Here is a 21,885-nt window from a genome sequence, read left to right on the forward strand (position 1 = left end):
AAAGCACATATCCTTATGGGTATGTATAATGCTATGCATTATGGAAAGGGTCACTACTTCCATAATGCATAGCACTAAACATACCCATAAGGATATGTGCTTTGCATTATGGGATACTAAGGCAAGTGATCAGAACTTATACTACCTTTACCACGAGTTGCCCTTCAGACACAAACTTTGTTTGCTTACACTTGGATAAAGGATTAAACCAAATATATAATTGGTACACCGATGAAGTGTTTGTTAAATAATTCCACTATATCATTTGTTATGGTTACTCTGCTACTATAATTATCCACATCTGGCCTATAATAGCATCCTATTAGATATGCTATTCTATTGAAATCAACTTCACACCAAACAGCTTTAAAATCTTCACATGTACTACTATTTTCTACTTTGACTCTTGAAGAGCACAATTCCTCTGTTATCATTAACAATCTTCCCCCTCATCTCTTCATTTTTCTATCTATCCTTTTGGAAAATTCTATATCCTACCATTTCAAGTCCTGACAGCATATCATCCTCAGTCAACCAAGTTTCACTTATACCAATTATTTTTGGTATAAGTGAAAAAACTCAGCTACAAACTAAGCCCATTTATTTTTGATACTCCATACATTAGTATACAAGCATAACTATTCTCCACTCTTTGAGGCCATCCCATCAACAGAATCACTCTTTCCTTTCTCCAATAGTGCACTCTTCTCTTCATTCTGACCATCCCCATTTCTGACCTGATTTTCATTTATCTTCTTATCATCCCCACCGTTTTGCATTGCATCACTTTCCTCTGCTACAGTCACTTCCTTATCTTTGTATCCATCCTCTTCCCATCCTTCCACAGCCTGCTTCTCAACTTCTCTCTGACTCTTAGTCGTACTAATTTCATATGGAACTTGTGCACTCTTATTAAACAATTGCTCCAAATGACCAACACCAATCCCATTCAAATACATTCCATACATTCACAAATTGAACACACTCTGCCTGACACAATTTAGCCATTTTTGTCATTCAGTATCATTGCTCTCCTTCTCAGTTCACTACTGTCACATCTGTGCAACAAACTAATTCTTCTTAAAATCATTTTCCACATTATTTGTTACACTATTCAAGTTGTTTGTGCCCACCTTGACCACTAATTCTGAAAGCTGTTCTTAACTTCTATGCAAAGCATCTGATATTCGTTTTACCGTACCACCTGTAAAACATGTCTTATACACTTTATCTTTTACCACACCTTTAATGATTGAGTCATCACATAAAGCAACACTATCATCTTTAGATATTTGCTTCTTCTTATTAACTTCCTTGTCATTTACACCAGTTATGCTCTTCTTTAAACGTTCAATTTTCTCCTCCATACATTTAACTTGATTCTTCATTTTCATTAACTCTTGCCTAAGCTCTTCCGTGTCACTTCTATTATTACTGTTGCAAGCACTCCTATCCATTTCCTGATTATTCCTGGTAATGCCATTCTCATTTTTGGAATGTCCTAGCCTTTCATTGCACTTCTCACATACTGTAATATGGTCCTTTTTATCATTCCATCTAACTGGTGCTCATGAGTAAATTTCATCACTCGACACTTCACTCAGCTACTGTGTGATGATAATGCTAATGTCATCATTCATCATAGGCTACAAGAACCATCAACATTTAAAAGGGTGGAAGTGTTATAAAAAATGTTACAGTACATTTTTTATGCATTTCCTGATAGACATGAAAGATGCTCTATTAACTCAAGTTCTAGCAATGTTGAGCCAGATGAGGGGGGTGAACTGAAGATACCTATCAGTACAAGTATATTAACTGGTCATATAAAACAATAAAACTGCAGAGACAGATGATAATATTTACTGTAAAATTCCTTTGTACATGTATTAATTGTATAATGATGATTATTTAAATCTGGTCTTTTTTTCTTCCTTGGGTCATATTCATCATTTGGAAAAAAAAGCAACATAATGCTGCCTATGTACAAAGACTTATTACTCTTTAAGGAGTACGCCCACTTTTCCAAACATCTGTATTTGTGTTTAGTTTAGTGTAATGGCAAACAGAGAGAGAGAGAGAGAGAGAGAGAGAGAGAGAATCACTGCAACTTCAACATGAATGTCAAATATAATCTGTGTTCAATACTACTTTTATTGGAAGCAGGGAAGTAATTTTAATCGTGCTTAGATATACCATCATAACAAATAATTTTCACTTAGTGGAGAAAACATTTCTTTTTTGTGCATGCATGGCTTGAAAGCATTGAGTCTGTTCCTGTTTAATATTGCGATGGAGGTGGTGATGGAAGAGGTAAGTGAAAATAACAAATAATTTTCACTTAGTGGAGAAAACGTTTCTTTTTTGTGCATGCATGGCTTGAAAGCATCGAGTCTGTTCCTGTTTAATATTGAGAGAAGACAAGCCTTGGACAATGCTGTATGCAGATGACATCGTGCTGCATGAAGAATCAAGAGAAGAAGTGGCAGGTAAACCAGAAAGATGGAGGAGAGTACTGGAAGAGAGAGAGAGAGAGAGAGAGAGGTATGAGGCTGAGCAGAAGTAAGACAGAGTATATGTGTTGCAAAGTGGATCGCAGCCAAGATTAGTGACTTTAGATACTTGGGTTCAACAGTGAAAGAGGATGGAGAGGCTGAGAAGGAAGTGGGGGTGCAGGTTACAAGCTGGATGGAGGAACTGGAGAGAGATGGCTGGAGTGACAAGAGGGTGCCAGTTAATCTAAAGGGAAAAATCTATAGTACAATGGTGTGACAGCTATGATGTATGATATGGAAACTGTGGCCCTGAGTAAAAATAACATCAGCAGGATGGAGGTAGCAGAGATGAGAATGCTTAGGTGGATGTGTGGTATTACCAGAAATGATCGCCTGAGAAATGACTATGTAAGGGGAAAGGTGAAACTTATGAACTTAGGAGCAAAGATACATGAAGCAAGGTTAAGATGATTTGGGCATGTGATGAGGAGGAAGTGCGAGTGGCCAAAGAAGAGACTGAGGGAGCTGGTGGAGAAGAACTTGGATGTGGTTACAGCCAAGACAGGAGGAGGTGAAAGAGACCCATTAGAAACAGCGACCCTACTTAAGTGGAATAAGCTGCAGAAGATGGAGCGAAAGCAATACAAAGTGAACATATCGTTTTAATGAATTTCTAAATGATTTTAATATCATCTTGTTATGGATGATGATTTATTCAATGATAAAATAATAATAATATATTTTTAATAAACATTTTATCTTTTTGAAATACCATATTCACTTTCTAGACTAAGCAATTTTTCTTCCAATGCAATCTCTTTGTTACCTTTCAATTTCACAATCAAGTATTTTCATTATATTAACAATGCATCTAGTATTAGAATTACAGTTACTGGAAGAAATACAAAAGAAAGAGTGATGTTCTATGATCTAGAGTTGAAAATAAATTTCTTATGGAGAGAATCTGTGCTATGTTAAAAAGTTCAAGATAAAGAAAAATTAAATGAATTAAAAATGCAAATAAAAACCAAAATAATTAAAAACAAAATGAAATAACAAATTCACCTTTTTTTTTCTTTTTAATGTGAATCCCAGTACTGAAAGTTTGTAAATCTACAGCATATTAGTTCCATGATTGATTAATGGTCAAATAACCAATAAATCTTGCTAGAGACTAAATCTCACATTGGGTAATGAATATCACATACAATGATAGCATTAGTTTAATGTGGATGCAAGATCACTTTTTACTAGGCACTTTGCTTAACTATTGAATAACATCACAGCACTGCACATTACTAGAACTCTATTATAAGAATACACGAGCTGGATTTTCTGTAAACAGAAAAAAAAAATAACAGTTTGCTGCCAGATTTTAATAAATGAATGTATTCTAAAAAAGCCTCTGTAGTGAAGTCGGAAGAATGATATACATTCTTTGTTTGTAAAACTCTGTGTTCAAATACCATCTAGGATGAAAGGAACATTTAAAAGAGCTATATAGGTATTTTTTCTGGAAAAACTCCCATGTTACTCCTCTTAAAAAACTATTATTTTTATGGCTATTTTGCCTGCTTCTGTTTAGGAGTGCCCCTTTTTTAATGTCATTGACTTTTTACTCAAGAATTCTTAGGGCATTGCAGATGCATTTTTAGAGACAAATATATGTAGCATAATAGAAGAAAATTCGCACATACCTTTTCTTGGATGTTGTTGCCTGTCTTCTTTCTGCGGTGTGCATACTTCTGCTGTTATGGTGTTGAAAGGGGAATTGGCAACGTGGGAGAATTAATTTTAAAAAATCCAGGTTTTTTTTAATATATAATATATTATATTTAAGGGTGGGCGGAGTGCTTTTTTTGTAGAGTGGGAAACTGGCACCCCCTTTTTCATCTTTTCCCACCTTACAAAAAGGGCCCCGCCCACCCTTAAATATAATATATATATTATATATAAAAAAACCCGGGTTTTTTAAAATTAATTCTCCCACATTGCTACTTCCCTCCCCTTTCAACACCATAACAGCAGAAGTATGCACACTGCAGAAAGAAGACAGGCAACAACATCCAAGAAAAGGTATGTGCGAATTTTCTTCAATTATGCTACATATATTTGTCTCTAAAAATACATCTGCAATGCCCTAAGAATTCTTGAGTAAAAAGCCAATGACATTAAAAAAGGGGCACCCCTAAACAGAAGCAAGCAAAATAGCCATAAAAATAATAATTTAAAAGAGCTTTTCAAATGATGGTAAGATAGTGGTATATAGAAATGGCAGGGATGTTCCTCCTAGAAACAGACAAGCTGACTGAAAGGGTATAGATATTACTGGCAGAGATAGGATTGTCCATCTCATCCTATTAAAAATTGGATTCAGGAAAGACAAGTTACTGGGCTTGTAACAGGCCGTGGTGGCCTAATGCATGAAGTAAAGATGAATGTATTCAGTAAAGGAGGTCTGTCTGTAATTTTTCTTTTTACTGATAAACTATATTGCAAAGATATCAACAATATCTTTAAGCAAATATTTGGATTTAAAGAAAACACGTTTATGCTACCTCTTCAAGTTCTTTACAGTAAATGACAAAAAGATTGAGAAAGGTGCTGCTGTACTGTATTTATATTTTGTCTTTCCATAAGAGGTAATAACCAGACTAATGAGATGTTTGTAGAGATTGCTAATACCTAAAAAAAAAAGTATTAAATAAACTTCTGGGAAATTTGAAAAATGAGCCTTAAGACTTCAACTTGGATACAAAAATATTAATAGAGAGAGAGAGAGATAAGGTCTCCAGCAAAGACTAACTTTCCAGCAGAGCAGGCTAATAGATGCTCAATTTACATCAACTGTTTCATTGACAGTACATATATGAACTACTGCAAGTGCTCTAGATTTTTCTACAGACTTCAGAAGAATCAAGGAAGAGGAAGTTTATTGTTACCACGTCCTCCGTGGAGTCAGCAGACTCATACTGGGAGGTTCATTCAATTGGCAACAGATTTATAATACTGAATCAAAAAATCCGTAACCAACATATTACATTACCAACACATTCTGGTAATGTTGGTTCCATTCACTGACAATTCTCCATGTAAAAAATTCCTCATACTCTTCTTCACCACACTCTTACATAACTTTCAGGGATTGCCTCAGGTTTTTCCCCTCTCACCTTCTATTCTTTTTATAATTCCCTCTGGATTAATCTGATAAAATCTCCTCACTAACTTAAACATCTCTATCATATCACCTCTTTTCCTTCTATCTGCCAATATCTGCAATCCACATTTCTTCAACCGCTCTCTACAGACAGCATTCCAGAGTCCTGATATTGTCTTAGTCACTCTTTTCTGAATCCTTCTCAATGTTTCCACATCACACAGAAAACCAGATGGTCAAATTTGAGCACAATAGTCCAAGTGTGGTCTTACCAGTGCTTTGCTTTATACAGTGACAGCACAATCATCTGCTATGATAAGAAGTACTCTAACATGTAAGAATAAGGAGATATGCCCTCTAAACTTCAGTCTACTGTCACTCATCACTCCAAAATATCATCCAGTTCCTACAGTACAGTACTGTCAATATAATACACAGTCTTAAATTTCTACATTCCAAAATGCAACACCTTGCACTTCAACCTCACTCCTTTGTCCAAGTCAATATTCAAATCACCCTGAAGGGAATTAACATCAGCTGTGCCACTTGCAATTCTCCCCAATTCTGCATCATCAGCAAACAACTGAAGATCCCCAGTCAGTCCACATGATATATCATTTACAAACAAGTTAAACAGCAGAGGACCCAAGAACAAAACCCTGTGGCACGCCACTTAGCCCCCTTTTTTTGTTTTCGAGACACTGCTCCATCACACACAACTTGCTGGTATCATTCAGAGAGCCATTTACCAAATATAATATTCTCATCCTCAGCAGCTTGTACACCAACTTATGATATGGTAGTCTATATCATAAGTTGGCGTACAAGCCAACAAGAATATACAGTGACATTCTTGGACTATATCACATTCGTAACCTTGCTGATCATCAAAGAATACTATGTCCATCAAACCAATCTTGTATTCTATTCCTAACCAATCTCTCCAACAAGAAAAGAAGTTCTATCACAAGGCTATTACTCTCAGAAACTGATTCTTTAGTGAATATGTTAATTTTCCTGTTTGCTGGGAATACAAATATTTTCTTCAATGTTATTAATGGATCAGAATACTTAGGAGATTATGTCAAAACTTGCCATTATATAAATATCAAGTCCAGAAAAGGAGGTTCAATTATAAAGTCATGTTCTCAGGTTGCTCAGAATGTGACTTAAAAAATGTACCCAGAAAGTTAATTCATTTTAGAAGGAAACAGTCTCCTTTTTCATAAATGTGATACATAATGAAGTAATAACTCATGGCAAACTTGAATGTTTTGTGTGCTAGTGATAATAATATCACTATCAGAAATTCTGATTTCTTAATGCAAATATATCTTTCCTTCTATATTATTAAAAACAATCTTTTATCAAACTTTTTTTAACATACAGTAAAACCTTCCAAAACTGATGCTTTCTTGGCTCTAATATTTTAAAAATATAAAACTATATTAAATATCTTTTTACATAAATACATACAACCTTTTGTTTTATTTGCACATTCTATAATCTGCATGAGACAACGTCCAAATTCATCTAAAACAAGCCTCTCCACAATTGAAGGAGGTAATCCATTTCTCTCCCCACTTTCTGCTTGAGCTAACAAACACAGACACGTGGCTTCTACAACTTCTTGAGTGATAAATGCAAAAGGCAACCTGGAAAAGTTATGACTTTCTTTAGAACAGAATGCTATCATAATTTCTCTTTAAACAGGCAGTTAACTTCTAAAAATATTTTCTTTTACGTTTTAATGATAAAATGTATCAAGATAATGGTCACAGAAAATGCACACCAAATACTTTATTGTAATGAGGAGTGATTATTTTTCTCACCATTAAGTTAACTATCCATGTCCATTTTGTTTTCTTGAAGATGTAGAGAATTCTTACTGAGATTGCAAGTATTCAAATAGCTTAACATTATTATGGTAAGCATTTGAATACTTGATGTATAACATGTATATCATTATGTATAATAAACTGATAGACATGGTAGAACAAATTAAGTTCTTATAATCAGAAAAAAAATAAATATTGGTTTTATACTACTTGAAAAAAATTGCACTAAATCTAAATTACAAAGAAAGCATCTCTATTACTACTATCAGTAACATTCATCCAATTATTCTTGGCACATGAATTACTCTTAATACATAGAAAATTCATATTTTATTTCCAGTCTTCCTCTGAAAATAAACTGACATCCCTTCCATACCATTGTTACTACAATTAGAAAAAATAAAAGTGTAAAATAATTCCTAGATGCAACTTGTTGCCTTGTCACCTTATCAACTCGAAAAAAGCTCTACAGTAACACAATATTTTATAATCATTGATCTGTTAACACCAGTTTCATTGCTGGCCAATCAACAAATAGCATCATAAAAAGGGGAATGAAGAAGAAGAAATGCATTTAATCTTAATTCGCTGAATTCAGATTATGATAAATTTTCTGTCTGTAGCAGTAAAAAAAGAAAGAGTGATGTTGGCAGAGAAAGCTGAGATACTGTTATAATCAACATCCTACCACATAGGAAGACCAAGATACAGGCCAGTTAGGAGAATGCATCAATCAAAGTATATCTTAGGATTCTTATGCTTTTATTTCTGGCTCAAATATTTATTTGTTAATTATTCATCTCCCATTCTCACACACACATACCTCTTAAATCAGACCTACTTACACATTCTTGACTATTAATAGTTCAAGTTTCTTTATATCTTCATTTTTAGCAAGATTCTTTCACTGATGTCACCTATACCTAGTCTAGCTATAAATACTGTTACAACTTGAACAGCACATAAACCTTTAATCTATCAGAAAAAATCACTTACAGCTTTCAGCACATACAAACCACATGCATAATGTGCATATAGCAGCATTCTATGTTCAAAATGTCAACATCCAATGGAAATGCTATGACTGCTCACTCCAAATCCCACTTCAGGCTAGCGATGCTGGGGTGTCGCTTCTTGCAGGTCACTACTCTCTCAAGCTTCGCCACAATTTGAAGTCTAACAGATTTAGATTAAGAATTCTAGATTGACCAATCAGATGGTGATATGTGGCTGGGTATATCTGCCTCCAACTACTTTTGTGCCTTGCCTTGAATGCAGGGGTTCAGTCCTGTTGAAAGGTCCACTGCCTACTGTGAAACAAGATGTTATTCAGGGACTGGAGCACAGGATCCAGCATGGTATCGCGATACACTCTGATTGAGGTGTTTTGACCCCTTTCTCACAGAACTTGGATACCCCCCCCCATCAAACCATCACTGCCATGGGGTGATGACCATCCAGGGCATATTCGATCGTTTTGGTGGTTAAACGACTCTTCATTGGCAAAAAAAATCTTCTCATCTGTGAAGTGGATATGTCTGCCTGTTATTTGCATGCTGTTGGAGAAGTGCCTTTGATTTTATCACTCTCTGCCGCATAAGTTCTGGTGTTAGGAAGTGGCTATTAGAACAACAATAGGCTCTCACCCCCAGGTCATCAGTTAGAACACGTGACATCATTCTCTGCGTTCTCGCAACATTATGGTGGAGGCATGTCTTCACAGCCATGACAAACTGTTGTGCCTAATGCAGCATGGTTAACCTGTTCTTTGGCAGTCAGATATGTCTTCTGTATTGTTATAACAGTTAATAGTCCGATACACAAACATCCTAATGATCCCGAGTGTTTTTAAGCCTTTGAAAATAACAGGTGGCTGCATTCCAACCTTGTGAAGTACTATTACAGCAAAACAGTTCTCATAATCTCTCCACTGCATGTTAACCCACCTCTCTCTCTACTGATAAACATGTGAATGTTGGCTGCTGCACAGAAATTGACACAACATTTATGGCAAGTGTACACTCCTTTTTTTTTTTTTTAAACTCTCATATCTGTTGGTCACAGCTCTGATTAACTGTTTTATTTGTAACCCAACTTCCAGAATCAATATGTTAAAACTGACTTGAATGCTATTATATATATTGCTAGTTTATTTTGGATGATTTTTCTCCCATTCCATATGTATTTATTTATTCAACCTGTTTCCAACAATATAACCTTACTTATCCCAAAAATAAGTAAAACTGTACCTTGTTACTTCTATTGGTTTCACCACTTAGAATGCAGATGGTGTTTTCTGTTGTCCTAGGTATTATCACAGTTAGTGTTTTTGCTGCTGGATTTTATACTAAATTTGTCACAGCAATTATTTAATTTTGGAAACAACTTGCACCATATTTATTTATGATAACATCATCAGCATATAGTAAATGAGTAGCAGTGATTTGAATATCAAGTTTAAGACCACTTTCCTTGATGAAGTCCATATAAATTATAAATAATACTGCAGTAGTGTACAACTCTGCTTTATATCAAATTTAACATTAAAAAAACAAACAAAACATCTTCTTGTATATCTCCTTCGATTGTAACTACTGATTGGAAATATATTGTTCTGTATAAGATTCCATTTAAATAATACAAATTTAGTTATTTTAGTATTTGGTGTGAACACAACATCACAAATTTATTATAAAATAAATAAGATTTATTAAGATACTATTATTTTTGCTTGATTTCAAATGAAAATATTCAGAACATTAAAAACTTGTTGCAAGGTACTAACAATCAGCACATAAGCTGAACATACTTACTAAAAATTAAACATGGAAACAAACTTACATGAAATGAGACCGAGAAAGTGAAGATTGTAAGTTTTGTACTATGCTATGATAGAGATGAACTGAGGAGGAGGGCATTGATAGCCAATGAGTATGTAGATTGTGCAAAAGGAATGATAGAGAATTTGTGGATCTGTGGTCTCTGTTTGATGGAAAGAAGGAGTACAATGCTGATGGAATGCATCTAAATGGTTTTAGTATTAGGTGTCTGGAGAGAGCTTTGTTCACCTAGCATGCTGAAGTGCAAATTCAGGGAAACTTAAGCAATTAAGTGGAAGCAAGTGAGTTTGTATGAAGGCACCCATGAGTGTGAGAATGACCAAGTGAGGAATCTAGTCTCTCAAGAAAAAATATTGAATAGAGGAGTCAATTCAGGAAGTAAAGGTGGGCAGGGGACTAAAGGGATGCTGCAGTTTCTACATACTAATGTCAGAAGTATCAGGAACAAGTAGGAGTTTTTGGCATTGGTTAGTGCAGTCTCACCAAAAGTTAGTCATTAGCGAGATTTAGCTAACAACAGATGATGTAGTTACAGGGATTGAATGTGAAGGGTTTAGTATTTTCAGGAAAGATAGGATGGGGGGGGGGGAGTACTGCTGATGACAGCAGATCAATTGCAGCCAAAAGGAATAGGAGACAGGACAGGTGGGAGGGTGGCTGTTCATTTGAAGCATTCTGGTGTGAGATTAAGGATAGTAAGACAAAAATAGTAAGACAGTTTGTTGTTGCCATAGGCCAGGGATGAATGGAAGACATGCATCGCTAAATTAGTACAATTAGTACAGGTCGAGTGATTATTATGGGGGACTTCTACTATGGAGATACAGACTGGAAGGAAGAAAGATCACACGGCAGAAAGGAAATAGAATTTATACACCTGCCGTGTGATCTTTCTTCTTAATTATAATTACTCAAGTCAGCATGTGATGGAAGGGACTAAGGGTGGGAGAGTACTGGACCTGGTCACAGGATCAGAAGAGCTAACCATAACTAAGCTGACAACATTGCCCCCAATTGGTGAAAATGACCATGTGGTCTTAACTTAGGAGATCGTAAAACATGAGGAATATTTTATCAAGAAGGGGTATATGTGGAACTACAAGCTAGGTGATTATGGCATGCTTAGGAAGAAGCTTAAATCTGTACCATAGCATAAAACAGTGATTTCTTAACTGGGGGGCCGTGGAAATTTACAGAATATTTCTAGTTTTTAAAATCTCTTAAAATAATTATTTTTTGCTTTTTATTTTACTTTGTTTCAAACATGTATCGTTTTGTATTAGTAACCTGAATTATGTAGTTTATTGCAGTAGTTTCTTTTGTGTTGGTGCCACAAGTTGACTTTTTACTGCTGGCAACACATCAAGTCTTGACATCTGCCTAATGGACGCATGAACGTGCAATAGAAGTGATTCTCTGAAGTTTTAAACAATACTAATACGAATGCACAGAACTTAACGTTGTTAAGTGCTACTCGAGTGCAATTACATTTTGAAACTTCAGAGCAAACAAAGAACATTATTTGATTTCCTAAATATAAATACAGTAAAATTTAAGTAAAGTTGATTTCTGTTTTCTGATTTTTTTATCATTATATTCAGTAAGTAACACCACTATTTTTTTTTTTTTTTTTAAAGTTTAATTATTATTATTATTATGTTACTACAAACTAGGGGCTGCAACTAATAAAAGGTTAAGAACTGCTGGCATAAAAACACTGCAGGGTAAGGATGTTAGTAGTGAATGTTAGTTAGTAATATATAGTTAAGGATCATCTAGAGAAAGCAGTATTGATTTGTATATCTAGGGAAAGGAGAGTTAAATCGATGGGTAATATCAACAAGCATGAGTTGCAGAAGAAGAAAATGCTGTGGAGGATATATAAAGAGAAAGGTAACCAGCAAACTCATGAACAGTACAAGGCTAAGGCAAGAAAGGCAAAATCAGATTATGAGAAGAAGTCAAGCAGGACAAAGGAAATCCCAAAGAGTTCTTTTGTTATGTGGCAAGTAAGAGGAAGAATGACTATGGAAGATTAATCTTAATGAGTAAAGATGGTCGTGAGGAGACAGAAGTGGATAAAATAGTTGAGTTAATGAATGATCACTTTGCAAGGGTATATCATCCTAGTGAGGTTACTGCTTTATCTATGTGACAGACACCAATGTGGCAACAGAGGTGGATGAATTGGAGGTTCTTAGGATATTGCAAAAATCTCAAAGTAAATATAGCTGTGGAATTAGATGGGATATCAGCTAGGGTTTTATGAGAATATACAAGGAACTGGCACTGCCTACCAGGCTCTAATTTAAGTCTCAGCTCTGGTAGAGTTCCAAGGGAGTGGAAAGAGGACAAAATAATTCCCTTGCATAAGGGAAGTTCTAAGAGTGCAGTAGCAAATTATAAACCAATCAGTATCTCAGGCACGGTGGTAAAAGTACTACAAAAATTGGTAAAAAAGAGAATCCAAGAATGGGTAGATAAAAATATGATACTGTATGAGGATCAACATGGTTTTGTGAAGGATCAGTCATGCCTCAGTAATTTACTAACTTTTTATAATAGAGCAGGGATGGCCACAACAATGTGGCTTGCATCCACGTCACGCAGCTCTTCACGATTTACCAGGAAAAAAATAAACAAAAAGAGAAGAGGGGACAACAAAAAAAGGATCAAAATAAAAATTAAAATTTTATTTTGATAAAAATAAAATTTATAAAAAATTACTGCAAATAAAAAGTTTAATTTGAAACATTAAATGAAATTTACTTTGAACAATTTGAATAATTTTAAAGTTGAAACAATAATTTTAGTTACTATTTATTCCTTAGTTACTTCCTTAATGCTAAATGATTTCTCTAATTATCATCCTCTTTCATGTGACCTGACTTCTAGCCAAGTTAATAAATTCAAGAAATTGATGTTTCCAGTTAGAATGAAGAATTAAAGAAAAAACTAAAAAATGTTCATGCTTATCCACCTAAATCATATAGTCTTCCCAAGATTCATAACCCAGGTATTTCATCAAGACCAGTCATAGATTGTATCAGCTGCACCATATATAAAGTTTCTAAATATTTGTCTATGGTATTATTTATTTACTGGAAAATATACTTCTCTCATCAAGAACTCCCTAGATTTTAAAAGAAAAGTTGGTAATCTATATTTAGTACCTTCAGATATTTTATTTAGTCTGAATATAGTATTGCTTTTCACAAACATTCCTTCAGATATCATGTAACTATTTGTAATCCACTCTGGTTATTTAGTGTACGAGACATTATACAGGTATCCCTTGATTAACGCGATTCATTAATCCCTCAATGTTACCGCATATATCAAAATCGCGTTAATCAAATATAATTAGGACATGAAAGGGTTGTTGGAAGAGGCGAGAGTGAGAAAGTGAAAATCGTTAGTATTTTACCAGCTATGATAAAGAATTAAGAAGAAGGGCTATGATGGCAAACGATTCCATGCATAGGCTGTGTAGAAGGAATGGATGCGAGTTTTTGGATGTGTGGAGTGAGTTTGAGGGAAGACTGGATTTGTATAAGAGGGATGGCCTACACCTGAATGCATTTGGTATCAGGAGTCTGGAAAAACTAATAACTGGTATGAGACCTAATACAGAGAGTCAGGGAAACTAAATTATAAAGGGAGGAACGGTGTGAATGCGAGTGTAAGTATGACAATGTTATTTAACTGTATTAATGACGCGAATGAGCTTTGTCATGGAAATGTTGACGAAGAGAGAATGATTTCGGGTTTGTGTTCGTCTGGTTCGAACCCATCAAATGTGTGCAAAGATGTCTATATGTGTCAGTCATTAGAGAATAGAGATCTGCACATTGACCAACTGTGTCAGGCAGTCTGCAGACAAGATAATACAAAAGAACAAGCAGGTAGATTATTATGTCTGTACACGAATGCTACGAGTATCAGAAACAAAGGGATAGAGTTCGTTGCCTTAGTCAATATGTTGCAACCTTCAGATTATAGGTATTAGTGAGACCTGGATATCAGAATCAGACATACTAACTGGTATCAAGTGTACAGTATTTTTAGGAAGGGTAGAGAGCAGGTGGTGTGCTGCTAATGATATCAGATGACTTGAATCCAGTTAGAGTTGAATCCTATGATTGTAGTACTGCTACTAACAATATTTCTGTGGCACTGAGTTTGAAGCCATCTGGTGCGAGGTGGAATCTAACAAGATCAATTACATAGTGGGGTGTTGTTACAGACCTGGTGGATCAGTTGCTAGTGATGAAGAAATGCATTACCAAATAGAAAAGTTGAGCACGAAAAGAGTAATCATAATGGGAGACTTTAATTATCCAAATATTGATTGGGATAGCAGTAGAATCTCATGAGAAGAATGAAAATGCATTTATTGAGCTATTACAGGACAACTTCCTCAAGCAGCATATGACAGAAGGAACTCGAGGCCAAAGAGTGTTAGATTTCATTAATGTGTCAGAGGGCATTTCAGTTAAAGACATAGCTATTCTGCCTCCAGTTGGTGATAGTGATCATGCGGTACTCACTTGGGAAGTGACTAAGTTTATGAATGTTCCATTCAGAAAAGATTACATGCTGAACAAAGCAGGAAACTATGACCAACTGAGGAGTATACTGAGTTCAGTGGAATGGGATCGGTTGCTGGATGGAAAGAAAATCGACAGTGCATGGGAAGCATTTAAACAACACTTAAATGATACGATATCAGAATGTATCCTGAGAGTTTGAAGAATAAATAGAGTAGGAATTAAATGGATGTGTAATCTTATTAAGCAAGAAAAGGTATTCATAAGAATACCGTTTGCATAAGAATGACGTCCGTCGTACAGAAAGTAAAGTCTGAGTATGAAAAAAAAACTGGCTCTGCGTGTTAAAGACAATCCACAAGAATTCTATCAATATGTTGCAAATAAAATAAAGAATGAATATGAAAGAATAACTCTTATAAATCAAGATGGTGTGAGGGCTACAGATGCAGAAGAAGTTGTTCAGTTAATGAGTGCCCATTTTGTTAAAAGCTATCAACCTAATGAAAGCAACATTGAGCTCACTGTTACCTCTTCACTAGATGAAGAAATGGAGGTGCGAGAGGCCGAGGTTTCAGAGCTGTTGCACAAACTGAATAAGAATTCAGCAATAGGAACTGATGGAATATCAGCACGTGTGCTAAAAGAGTGTTCGGCTGAACTGAACTGGACATTCCTTTGACCAGGATTTTTAATATGAGTCTCAGAACAGGGAGGATCCTGCAGGAATGGAAGGAATGTGTGGTAATTCCATCGCACAAGGGTGGTGCAAAGACCGATGTATCCAACTATCGACTAATTAGTATCTCAGGAGTGGTGGTGAAGATTTTGGAAAAATGGGTTAGGGCTCACGTTCAGAAATGGGTTGACAGTGAATCTCTACTTTGCAATGAACAACATGGGTTTACTAAGGGAAGGTCATGTATTAGCAACTTGCTCACATTCTATAACAATGTTACCATTGAACTAGACAAAGATATACTATGATACTTTTGGATTTTGCTAAGGCTTTTGACAGAATACAGCATTGTAGACTGTTGCATAAATTGGAGAAAATAGGTTTGAGTTTTACAAGCTTAGCATGGATAAGAGGATGGCTAATCAACAGATATCAAAAAGTGGTATACAGGGGATCTGAGTCTGCAAGGTTTAAGGAATCCGAAGTGGTGTTGTCATGGCTTGCACATCCCCTGAGACACTTCACAAGTGCGGCAGAAGGTGGCCTCCTAGGGGCGATTCCTGGACACCTTTGGGTGACTGACTGGCCTGCTACGCTATTTCTCCCTGCCAGGGTTAGCAGCCCAGGTAGGGGGTAAGTTTCCTCGCTTGCAATAACTCATCAGATGAAGGCTCCGACTCTTATAGGCCGGAGCCAAGAAACCTGTCGAGTGTGAATCCAGATGCCTGTTTCTTGTTTGGAGGTGATCCTGTCACTTGTCCCGGTGACGTCCTCAGGAAAAAAGTTAAGCTCTGCAAAGACTGTCATCAACCCATTTATTCAAGTTCTCATCATGCTTGTTCTGGCGATCAAGGAGTTCCCAATCTCAGACATTTCATATGTCAGGTCTGTGATTGTGCATTCTCTACTGCAGTTGGCCTTGGCATGCATCACACCTCGAAACATCCAGCCAAAGCCAACGCTGCAATAAGAACAGGGCGCGTCAAAGCACGTTGGACTGCCAAGGAAGAAAAGATCCTCGCCACTCATGAGATCGAGTTGATGGCTCGAGGGATAAAGAAATCAATGAGGCTTTATTTAAGACGTTCCCATTAAGATCCATGGATGCCATCAAGTGTCATAGACGGAAAGCTGGTTACAAAGCCTAACTTCAAGAATTGGCAACCCATCGGCCACAGGTAGGGACAGGTAATATCTCCGTATCTCCTATCCCTGCCTCTTCATCTTCCAGCCACCATCCTGCTGTTGAAGAAGAGGCTTTGATTCTCAGACTGACATCATCTCTAGATGATCTTCCAGAATATAACCATCAAATTCTTAAATATCTCATCCAGACTCACCTTCTGGAAATGGATATCACAGATCAGTTGAATGACTACCTCCACGCTGAATTCTCTGAACTCTTGATGCCTCGTCAACATCAGCCTACGTCTCATTCTAGAATGACTTTGTCTAATAGGAAGCAGAGGAAGAGGGCCTATGCAGCTATGCAGGCTCTCTATAGGGCAATGTGCCAAAACCATCCTTGACGGTGCTTCCCCTCCACTTCTAGCAGACACGATGATTTTGTCAAATTCTGGAGTACAGTCTTTTCTGCTCCACCTACACACTCTCATGATTATGATGACCAACCTACGATATTGAAGTCCATTCCTGCCCTTCAAATATACCAGCCTGTCTCCATCCAGGAGATTAAAGCAGCTCTTCCATCCAATTTCTCCGCCTCCGGACCTGATGGCTTTCCTGCGTCTAGGCTTCGGAAGGTGCCGTTGAAGATTCTTCAGACTTTAGACCTATTACCATCTCCCCTGTGTTACTTAGACTCTATCAAAAAATATTAGTTAAACGACTTCAGCAACATATACAGCATGATTATAGACAAAGAGCTTTTGTCCCTTAGGACGGCTGTGCCGAGAATATATATATATCTTCTTTCTTCTCTTCTCTCTGATTCCCAACGCCACCTTAAGCCTCTCTATATATGGTGTCACTGGACCTCCAAAAGGCCTTTGATAGCATCTCCCTTCCTGCTCTCCTTCGAGCGCTGTCTATTGCTGGATGTCCAGAACCTTTTCTTTCCTATGTTATGAAGCTATACTTAGGTAGCTCCATCACTATCACTACAGGGTCCTGCAACTTCCATTCCTGCAGTGCGAGGGTGTTCGCCAGGGTGATTCTCTATCTCCCCCTTTTCTTTAACTGCATCATAGATGAGTTTCTTCATTCTCTTCCTAGCCATATAATAACTGGTAATTAGTTTACGGAATTAACAACGCATATAAAGTATATTAATTAAAGGTAACTTTAATAAATAACTCCTATATTTCAGCAACGTCAACAACGGCACTAACAAAAGCAAAAATGCTTTTGTTAGTGCCTGCGTGCACATACCATATTTTTATGTTCCTGAAGATGGCAATGTGACGTTGCCGAAATATAGAAGTTATTTATTAAAGTTACCCTTAATTAATATACTTTATATGCGTTGTTAATTCCGTAAACTAATTACCAGTTATGTATGACCAACATATAAGCCTTGCTACTAGAATCTTAGCCATATAGGCTACTCTCTAGGCGCTTCTTCCTTTAATGCTATGGCCTTTGCAGATGATCTTATTCTGAAAGCCTCTACTAAGATAGGCTTCCAGGAACTCCTTGACCAGGCAGTTGACTTCTTCTTTATTCGAGGCCTTTCTGTTAATGTAAAGAAGTCCTGATCGTTAGCTATTGTCCCCCCTCTGGTCATGACAAGAAGCTTAAGGTCGAGACTATCGAGTTTTCCCTGCACGGGAGGCCGTTGCATGCTTTGACCATCCTGGAAGAGTGGAGATACCTCGGTATCATGTTCACCCCAAAGGGAAGGTCTTCTGTCCCTTCTATCCTAGAAGCTGGGATCGCTTCTTTGAGGAAAGCTCCTCTCAAGCCCCAGCAAAGTCTGTTTCTCCTTTCCTACTATCTCCTACCTCGCTTTTACCACAAGTTGGTGCTTGATAGGACATATATCTCGGTACTGTCCTGAATGGACAGGGCTATCTGTTCAGCCATGAGATCATGGCTCCGACTGCTGCCTGACACTCTTATTGCATATTTCCATGCAAGGGTGAAGGATGGTGGGCTTGGGGTTCCATCACTTAGATGGCTGATCCCATGCCTGCGGCTGTCAAGAATCACGCAGTTAGAACTATCTTCTTCCCCCATCTGCAGAGAGGCTTTCTATAGCCCATTAATACAAGAAGACTTTAGGCGGGCTAAAGGCTGGTCCCATTATCAAGGTACTTTAACTGAGTCAGCACCCGGAGAACACAAGAGATGGGCATCTCTGTTGCACTGTTCTGTAGATGGTGCTCCTTTAAAAGAGTCATATCTGGCACCTCCCCTGCATGACTGGGTAAGGGATGGCACCAGACTCCTCCCTGGGTTAGAGTATATTGACCTTATGAGGACGAGGATTACTGCACCGCCTACTCGAGCACGCACAGCTTGATGGGGTAGTGACGACAAACTGTAGGGCTGGCTGCCACTACAGTGAGACATTGTCTCATATTGCCCAGTGTTGCTTCCTCGTGAGGAGGCATGACACTGTGGTCTCCATTCTGAACAACCGCTTTAAGAACAAAGGTTGGGAGACTGCGGTGGAACCACATTATAGGACCTCCGCGGGTTTGCATAAGTCAGACTTAGTGATTAAAAGAGATGGTGATGTTTGGGTAGTTGATGCCAGGTGGTGAGAACAGGGCACCCACTAGCCTATAGCCATAATAATAAAGCAAATTATTATAAAAATAACCAAGATCTAGTTAGTAAGATACGGGAGGAGCATGGGGCAACTCCGAGGTTTACCAGCGCCACCATCTTTTACGTGGCGTATGGAGTGCAGATAGTTATAAGGACTTAAAACAGCTTGGGCTTATGCAGAAGGATATAAAAGTTCTTTCCTTGAGGGCTCTACGGGGCACACTGGTGGCATGGCATTGCCACCAGAGAATGACTACAATGATAACTAGAACAGGCATAGGGTGAAACACTTGTAAAGGCTTAGGCCTATATCAAGTCTGGATATGATGTAAGGGTAGTACTGTCCATAACCAACACAAAGATTAAAAAAAAAAAAAAAAAAAAGTGATGTACCACAGGTCTGGTCTCCTGGCTTCCATTGTGATTCTGATATATTGGAGAGAGCGTTAAAAATGATATCAAGATTGTACGCCGGCTTGGATGTCACCTGGTTCAATAAGGTCCACATTGCCATTTGGTAGCAGCTCCAGGGGGTGGCAATGAGAAGTTAGACAAAAATAATGAAAAAACTGTATCTACATGCAGACTCCACAACCATTTAATGACCGGAATTTGGAATATTAGAACTCTACTACAATCAGGTCAACCCAAATTACTAAAGCACGAACTAAAAAGATAAGAATGGACTGTTATGGGACTTTGTGAAATTCGATGTCCCTAAACAGGAGAACTAACAACATATGAAGGACATCTGCTTCTTTACTCTGGATGTGACTGCAGCAGAAAAGAAGGTGTCGGGTTCTTGATACACAAATCACCACGAAATTCCATCATGGAATTCAATCCTACCAATAGCAGAATTGCTCTAGTCTGCCTAAGAGGAAAACCACTCAATATCACCATCATACAGGTCTATGCCCCAACCACAGGCCACTACGACTCTGAAGTAGAGGAGTTTTATGGTCAACTTAATGCAACAATCACCGGAGCGAATAGAAAAGACCTTTTGATTGTACAGGACGATTAGAGTGCCAAAATTGGAACAAAAATCGTTAGGGATTTGATCTTATTTGTTTGATTGTATGGCCATGGGGAGACAAATGAAAGAAGTTTTGAATTGATCAATTTTGTCTCACAAAATGAACTCACCATTACTAACACTCTATTTCCCCATAAACCTTCCAGAAGATGACCATGGACTTCCCCTGATGGTAAAACACACAACCAAATAGACACTATCCTTGTAAGCACAAAATTTAAAAACTCTTGTTTTCTGGAATGTTTCATAGATGAAGCTCTTCATGAATATGACACCTGGAAAAGTAGTTGGTGGAATAAGAATAAATAACTTACATTTTGCAGACGATATCAATCTGGCAAAAAGTGAAGAAGAATTACAAGAGATAACCAGTCGCGTTTTTCGGAACATTTGTTTTTTGTAGGATTATACATAAACCTACAAAAAACGAAAACAATGATAACCTCAAAATCAGATATTGAACTCTTAAAGATACAATTGGCAATAAACAAATTGAGAATGTAAACAAGTTCATTTATCTAGGAAGCATGTCGAGTCAAGATGGTTGCTCAAAAACCGACATTAAATACCGAATTGCTAAGGCAACCGTGGCCTTACAGAAGTTAAAACCATTGTGGGGAGATAGCAGAATAGCAATCACAACCAGACTAATTGACACATTGGTGAATTCCATCCTCTTGTATAGTTGTGAGGCCTGCACTTTATTGAGGGAAGATGAGAGGAGACTCCTGTCTTTTGAAATGAAACTTACAGAAGACTTCTGAGAATTCCTTATACCACTCATGAAACCAATGAAAATGTCCAAAAACTGATCGATTCAATAGATGGGAAAAAAAGGGAAAATATTCTGATAGTCATCACAAGAAGACAGATGAAATGGTTTGGACATGTGGAGAGGGCGAATGGCATTTCAAAGCAAGCACTAGAAGGAATCGTTCCGGGATGAATGGTTAGGCACCGACCTTGATCAAAATGGACTGATAACATCAAAAAATGGACAAATTCCTCCCTTTCTTAACTGACATCAAGAACAAGAGACTGAGATGACTGGAGGAGGCTAACAAAGAATATCACCTACCAGCCATGAGTGACCCAATGGTCCATTTAGGACTACGGGAGAGAGAGAAAGAAAGGATACTGATTATGAAGACAGTTTGAGAATTTGTAGACTGCAGACATTAGCAAACAGGAGAAAGAGGGGGGGGGGGTGATTGAGACTTACAAATTTCTGAAAGGATCATACAAGCAATTGATGGAATTTTTCAAATTATGCAGGGTGGGGAAAGAACGAGAGGGCATCCTTGGAAGCTGAGAATGAAGGTCACCAAGAAGGGTGTGAGGGTTAGATTTTTCTCTCAGAGGGAGGAGCGTGATTGGAATGGATTACCTTGGATGTTGTGAGTGCAAGCAGTGTGAATGAATTCAATAATAAGTATGATAGCTGGTGTGTTTAGTATGTGGTCTCCCTCAACGAGTCTCCGATTCCCGGGTCTCTCTTAATAATAATCATCAATGGTAAAATTACAATTCGTCCATGATCGATTATTGTATT

The 21,885-nt window shown here is 37.3% G+C and overlaps 1 protein-coding gene across 3 annotated transcripts in view; it reads right to left on the reverse strand.

Moving 5' to 3' along the window:
• Nucleotides 1-21,885, reverse strand: part of mip120 (Myb-interacting protein 120) — a 292,557-nt gene that overhangs the window by 26,064 nt on the left and 244,608 nt on the right. For all 3 annotated transcript variants that reach the window (XM_090404171.1, XM_090404170.1, XM_090404169.1), the window contains one exon: nucleotides 7,132-7,307. In XM_090404171.1, the coding sequence (XP_090260297.1) occupies nucleotides 7,132-7,307 (176 nt within the window). The remainder of the gene's footprint in view (nucleotides 1-7,131; nucleotides 7,308-21,885) is intronic.

This window comes from Typopeltis vanoorti, chromosome 14 (assembly GCF_054136105.1).
Source record: "Typopeltis vanoorti isolate ZY-2024b chromosome 14, IOZ_Tvanoo_1.0, whole genome shotgun sequence".
Classification (NCBI taxonomy): Eukaryota; Metazoa; Arthropoda; class Arachnida; order Uropygi; family Thelyphonidae; genus Typopeltis; species Typopeltis vanoorti.